The sequence below is a fragment of the Colletotrichum phormii genome (genome assembly GCF_030913505.1).
Source record: "Colletotrichum phormii strain CBS 102054 chromosome Unknown BDP81scaffold_47, whole genome shotgun sequence".
NCBI classification, from domain to species: domain Eukaryota; kingdom Fungi; phylum Ascomycota; class Sordariomycetes; order Glomerellales; family Glomerellaceae; genus Colletotrichum; species Colletotrichum phormii.
Window position 1 is genome coordinate 153031 of NW_026851489.1, and position 6612 is coordinate 159642.

The window sequence follows — 6612 nt, forward strand, 5'->3', positions numbered from 1 at the left end:
ATCGACCACCACTACATGTACTTTCCGACTTCTTGACTCGAGTCGATATCTGGATCAACATGGCCGAACACAGCACGGCTGTCGAGCCCAATATGACCGAGAAGCAGGAGAAGCGCGAACAGCCCAGCGACAGCGGCAGCCGAACGCCCTCGTCGGACGACAGCAGTCGCGCCGTCGACCAGAAATTAAAGTCTCCCTCAGGTTTGATGGGCATGTTTGCCAAGATGGGTAACCTGCCAGAGTGGGGATTTCGTGGGAAGCGCCTCGAGGGCAAGTTACTCAACTGGAGTATCGGATTCATTGCGTCCTGTGGATTCCTGATGTTTGGTTATGATCAGTAAATTCTCTCGCTCGGCTTTCAAGAAAATCAGATCTAACATTTGTTTCAGAGGTGTCCTTAGCTCGCTTCTCACTCTCGACGACTTCCAGAGGAGCATCACCTTGATGACGCCCCTGGACCAGTCAAACGCTCTATGCTGGCTCGATTACCCCGAGAATACCCAGCGGGACTACAGTCAGTGCACCGGCGACCCAAACACGCAGGCCGCGGCTATTGCCGTCTATCAGATTGGGTGCTTCTTAGGAGCTTTTCTAATTCTCTTCTACGGAGAGACCTGGGGGCGCAAGTCGTCTACGTTCTGGGGTAGCGCCATCATGATTTTCGGAACGATTCTGCAGGCTGGGGCTCACGAATACGGTCTGTTCTCCGCCGGCAGAATTATTGGTGGTGTTGGAAATGGCATGGTCACATCAAGTAAGACCAATCATGGCATTTTGCTCTCTCACAGCGGAGACCTAACCGAAGTGCAGCTATTCCAACATGGCAATCTGAATGCGCCCGCCCTCATCAACGTGGATTTCTCATTACCCTCTCCGGCGCTCTCATCTCTGGTGGCATCATGATCGCATACTGGGTGGCAAGTTCTTTGACTCCACGACTGCCTCACTCCCACAAACTAATGTTGTAATAGGATTATGGATTTTACTTCCTCGAAGGCACCATCCGCTGGCGATTTCCCGTAGCGTTCCAGTCATTTTTCACCATCATCGTCATGATCGGACTCCTCTACCTCCCCGACTCGCCCCGTTGGCTGGCCATGAAGGGCCGTATGGAAGAAGCTCGCGAAGTGACATCTCGCCTGCTCGGGAAGCCCATCGATGACGAGGAAGTAACTCTCGAAGTCAAGGCCATCCAGGAAGCCCTCGAGGTCCAGAGCCAAGGGGGAGGCTTCAAGTACAAAGAACTCCTGACCAACGGGCCTTCGCAAAATTTGAGGAGGACTTTGCTCGGCATTGCTGCACAATTCTTCCAGCAGATCTGCGGTAAGTTGGGAAGTGCGTTCGTTATCAGACGCTTTGACTGAGATGTTTTCACAGGTATCAATCTAATTACTTACTACGCTGGCTTTTTGTTCGAGAATTCCCTGGGTTTCGGTCCGGAACTATCCCGACTTCTTGCCGCTCTTAACGGCACCGAGTACTTCTTGGCTTCACTCGTTGCTCTACCGCTAATTGAGCGAACCGGTCGACGCAAGCTCATGTTATTCGGCGCATTCGGCATGATGGCGTCAATGGCAATCCTGGCTGGCACTGTTTCGACAGGCACAGTTGCCGAAAATGGAGCCCCCAATCTCGAGACTCGCTACGGAGTTACCGCGACAGTCTTCCTCTTTGTCTTTAACTCCTTCTTCGCCATCGGTAAGCTGCACCTTCAAGAATCAAAAGTTCTTTTACTTCAATACTAACGTCAAACCAGGCTGGCTCGGAATGACTTGGCTCTACCCCGCCGAAATCACGAACCTCCGAATCCGCATCCAAGCCAACGCCCTATCCACCTGCTCCAACTGGCTTTCCAATTTCCTGATTGTCATGATCACGCCTCCTGCCTTTGCCAACTTGGGATACCAGACATATGTCATGTTTGCGGTCTTCAACGCCGCCATCATCCCCTGCGTGTACCTCTTCTTCCCGGAACCCAAAGGACGGAGTTTGGAGGAGCTTGATGTTATCTTCGCCAGCGCCCATGCTGACAAGGTTAATCCCGTCAAACGGGCCATGGAGATGCGCCACGTCGAGGGCAGAGAGCTTGAGAATGAGTTGGAAAAGTATTTTGGCTCAAGTGAGATGGTTGAGGATGCTCGTCCTATGATGCACTGAGATGAGCGAAAATCATTGTAGGCTCTCGAAGCGCATTACTTTTCATTCACTCACCACTGAGATACCACACCGTGTTCGATTAATCAATTACATAGATCGCAGAGAAAAATTTTACACGATCAAAGGCGACTTCACTTTAGGCTCACAGTCTCACTTGAGGCTTCTACGGCTCATGCATAATCTTGCTTCGCTGAAACGCGTTAAAGTGATGCTGTTTTGCCCATTCGAGTCAATTTATTAGACTTCGGGGCCTTCGAAGCCTTGTCGAGGCAAGAGCCATGTTCCTAGGACAACTCACAACAAGGCCATCATTCTTCAGAACGAGGAACAACCGTCAGCCATGCTGCTCTTTCTTCTTGATCAGTTTAGTTGCGACTTAACAAAGCCTCTTGTGTTGTTCCCCCTTTGATCCAAAGATGGGCATTGTCGAGAATGAAGGAGAATCGGTTGGCAACAAAGACTCGATGCAAAGTTGAATGCCATTGTTTCGAAAGTATGGAAAGCCAACAGACATGTTCAGTATCTGTCACATGCTACGTGTGTCATATAAGTAGGCTCAACGTCGTTGATCTAAGACATTCCAATTTGTGAGTTATCAACACACTCTCCACCAGCATCCTCATCCCACTTGTACGACACCAGTAGCACACGAACTTAAGGTAACTTAAACTCAAGTCAAAATGATTTACACGGCTGAATACTCGGATAGTTCTGACACAGAAGGTTCTGTGTTATCAGTCAACTCGACGCGGGCTGCTCCTGCCGGTCAAGTCCGTAGCGCAACCCAACCCAACCCCCGTTCACTTCTGACTGCAATACTAGATTTCCCTCGAAACAACCCAAAACAGTTTATTTTCTTCATTTTTACCATATTTCTATCTTGGAAGCTAGAAATTTACAGCAATCTAGCAACGCCATTCAACGACTGGACTGCAGGGGAATGGGCCACGATTTTTCAATACACCTTCGTCCTTCGTTACACTCGCCTATTTTGCAACATCTGGGGAAGCTGGCGATACGAGCCGTCCCCAGTTCAGGCCTGGCCAAAATGGACCAACAGAGACGTCACCGTGATCCTCCCCACGATTGACCCAGGTAACGTAAAGTTCGTAAAGTGCATACTCTCGGTACTCGAAAACAGGCCCGCCGCCATCCTAATCGTCACCGTCGGCGCCAGGATGCGCCGGCGCTGCGAGAAAGTCGCCAGGCGCTACAAGAAACAGTATCCTTCCACCAGAATTGGTGTGAGCGCAATCCTCCACCCCTCGAAGCGCCGTCAGGTCGCCCACGCCGTACCGCACGTCGACACCGAAATCACGATCCTCGCTGATGACCACGTCTACTGGCCCAGTACCGAATTCATAACCTCGGTGCTGGCTCCTTTTGAGGACAACAATATGGGCGTGGTGGCGACCTACAAGCGCGTCATTCGCACGACACCTGGTAAGTGGTCTGCCATCTCCATTGTGAACCTGTGGGAACAAACGGCAATCGCTAGGTATACACGGAGCCGAGCTATGTCACGTGTCTTCGGCACGTGACACACCTCAGCTCCCTCCTTCCATATCACGAGCCTTCGCGTTTAGATACTCTCCTTAAGAACAACAACAGAACACCAGATTAACCCAACGATATTGCTACCGATCGCGATACCAGGAATACCTGTGTGACTAACCTGTGGTACACGCAAACCAACACTGATCAGTGGTTTTTTCAATCACAGATTAGCCAGGTATTTGCATTACCTACAGAAGAGACGTTTACGACCCCTAGGTCCTTTACGTGCTAATCAAGGCATCGTCGGCCCCTTGGCCCACGAGACCTTCACTTTTCCTTCCGACCCAGCGGTCCGTCGGAAAAGGCGTCCTCAACGCTGCCATCGTTGGCCTCGCGAAAAAGCTCTTTCTTACGCGCCAGTGCGCCTTTGGAAGAGGCCTCGCCCAACGTGGTATTCCTTTCACCTACTACCTCGAGACGCGAAGTACGCGTCTATTTGTTTTTATCTTCGAATCCAACAAGCCTCATATTACATTACTATCGCTAAAGTATAAGCAACCAAGATGGCGCAACGACCACCATTATCGTCATCACCAGATGTTCTTCCAGTCCCCGATGGATTCTACCGCTTCATCGATGACGCCAACTGGGGCATCTACGACCAAGAAAACTCCCTCCTCCTTGACGAGCGCGACAGCAAAACAATATGCTCCTACATGGCCTACAAGATCGCCACTTGGCTCCACGATGGCCTCTTGGGCCATGAGCTCTGGGAGGCGTTCCAGAAGGACTTCGCGGACTGGGACGAAGCCCTCTTCAACGCCGTTGATACCAGACCTCTGGGAATCCTCCGCGATCACCTTCTCCATCACGGCGTCTACATCAGCAAGGGACACAGGGACCAGAAGATTGCTCCCAACCTCGTGGGGATCCTGGAAGAAGAACACTTCCATCCCTGGACCGACGATGAAGTCGAGAGCCTGAGAGCCAAGTCCTCATACTTCGACAAGCTAGTTGACAACAATGACGAGTTCCTCAAAGATATCCAGCGAGGATATATCACTCCTGAACAACGCCGCCAGATGCGCGAAGAGCAGCAAAGACAACATATCAAGAAGGAGCCGGAATTCGACCCTGAACTGGATTTACAACTCCAACAGATGGTCCAGAAGCAACTTGCCAGGAACGACCGTATCAGAGAGCTTACAGAAAAGAGCAAGAGCCGCTGTTCGTCACCTCATCTTTCTCCCCGTCAATCACTGCTTCACCAAACGATACCTCGTCCATCTTCATCACAACAGCCTCGCTTCCAGCAAGGCCGAACCGGCTTTCAGAACGACCTTCCGCCCATTACCGGCATCCTACCGACTCACGAGCTTCCCAAAGAACCGAAACACACACAGCGCACCCCTTTCCAACCGCAATCCCATAGCGACGACTTCCATCGGGAGCGGCAATGGTTACATGAGAAACCCCCGTCCCGCCCTGCCCAGAATCAGCTTCCACAGCTACTTGCTAACCTCACAAAGATAACCACTGACGACATGAAATTCAGCGGCGAAATGTACGATGTATTTGACCTGAAGTTGAATATCTTCCGCGATAACTGCGATAAAGTGGGTATATCGACCCATCACGACCTTAGCCTTGCCTTCTCGACGATGCTTCGCGGAAAGGCCGCAACATTCTACTTCCATCGAATTTGCAACAACGGCCCCCGTGACTTTACTGTCATGGTCGACAAGGTCCGGCAGCACTTCGAGGGGCAGGAAAGCCACCAGAATTACCTCATGGAGTGGCAGTCGACCACTTTTCACCGCATGGAGCAAACTAACATAGGCAAGACCAAGCTTCAAGTGTTGGAAGCCCTCATAACCCGCCTGACGACAATTCAGTACGCCCTTCCCCGGGAGTACCATACTGACGAGGCTCTACGTCTTACCCTTCTCAACGCGTGCGCAGACGTCCCCGAATGCAAGCTGTGCTTGTATAACCCATCATTGACGCTCGAAGGAGTCGTCCATCAGCTTCGTGCTGCAATCAGCACTGAACTGAGGATCCAACAACGACCCGACCAACAATACGCTGCTAACCAGACCGATAACCAGCATTGGGTCGACCGTACCTACCAAGGCAACGGCAGGAGCAACAGATTCGGCCGTGGCAGCAGCGGCCCTCCACGAGGCAAATACACCTCTGACCGCAAGTGCTATATATGCAAGAAACCCGGTTGCTGGTCGACAAAGCACACAAAGGAGGAACGAAAAGTTGCATATGGCAAGTTCGAGAACAGTCAATACGTAACTGACAACTCCTTGGCTGCGTACAGCAGCTTCCTTACGCAATATGAGGGCAACGAGCCCTTTGACGACGATGATGATCAACCTTATCACAGTGAAGACGAGGACCTTCGTCAATACCTCCAGACCACGACTATTGACGAAGACCACACAACCCACGATACCTTCCACATCAGTACCACATTCTTCGGCGAATCGGACTTCAATGGAAAGACCATTACTTATTTCCTTGCGAACCAGTCGTTCCGTCACCAATTGATCAAAGCCGACCCTTGCGAACCTGCTAGAGAGGCAGCCCATCAATTCACACTCGACCGATACTCCTCTGACATCTTTCAAGGTATCTTGCCGGATACTGGAGCAGCCGGCCACTCCACGGCTGGTCACCTCCAAGTCTTGGCCCTTCGTCGCATATACCCAAGCGTACGAATTGACCCATCACGGGCCGGTGAAGCAAACATTCGCTTCGGTAGTGGTGATCCCATCGCCTCGAGTGGTACTATCATGGTCCCTACACCATTCGGACCCATCGACTTCCACGTGGTGCCCGTCAACACCCCTTTTCTCCTCTGCTTGAGAGATATGGACCGGCTTTTCGTCCATTTCAATAACCTTACTAACCAACTCATCCAGGGTAACGTCGTCGTACCTGTTGTTC

General features: G+C 51.4%; 1 protein-coding gene across 1 annotated transcript; it reads left to right on the plus strand.

Moving 5' to 3' along the window:
* Nucleotides 1-92: 92 nt before the first annotated feature.
* On the plus strand, nt 93-2157 carry BDP81DRAFT_336509 (general substrate transporter; the record flags this gene model as incomplete). The annotated part of the gene is made up of 6 exons (XM_060585924.1): nt 93-337; nt 390-754; nt 811-914; nt 972-1323; nt 1378-1698; nt 1757-2157. 6 exons carry the CDS (start codon nt 93-95, stop codon nt 2155-2157), a joined length of 1788 nt encoding a protein of 595 aa, XP_060437598.1.
* Between the last annotated feature and the right edge of the window lie 4455 nt (nt 2158-6612).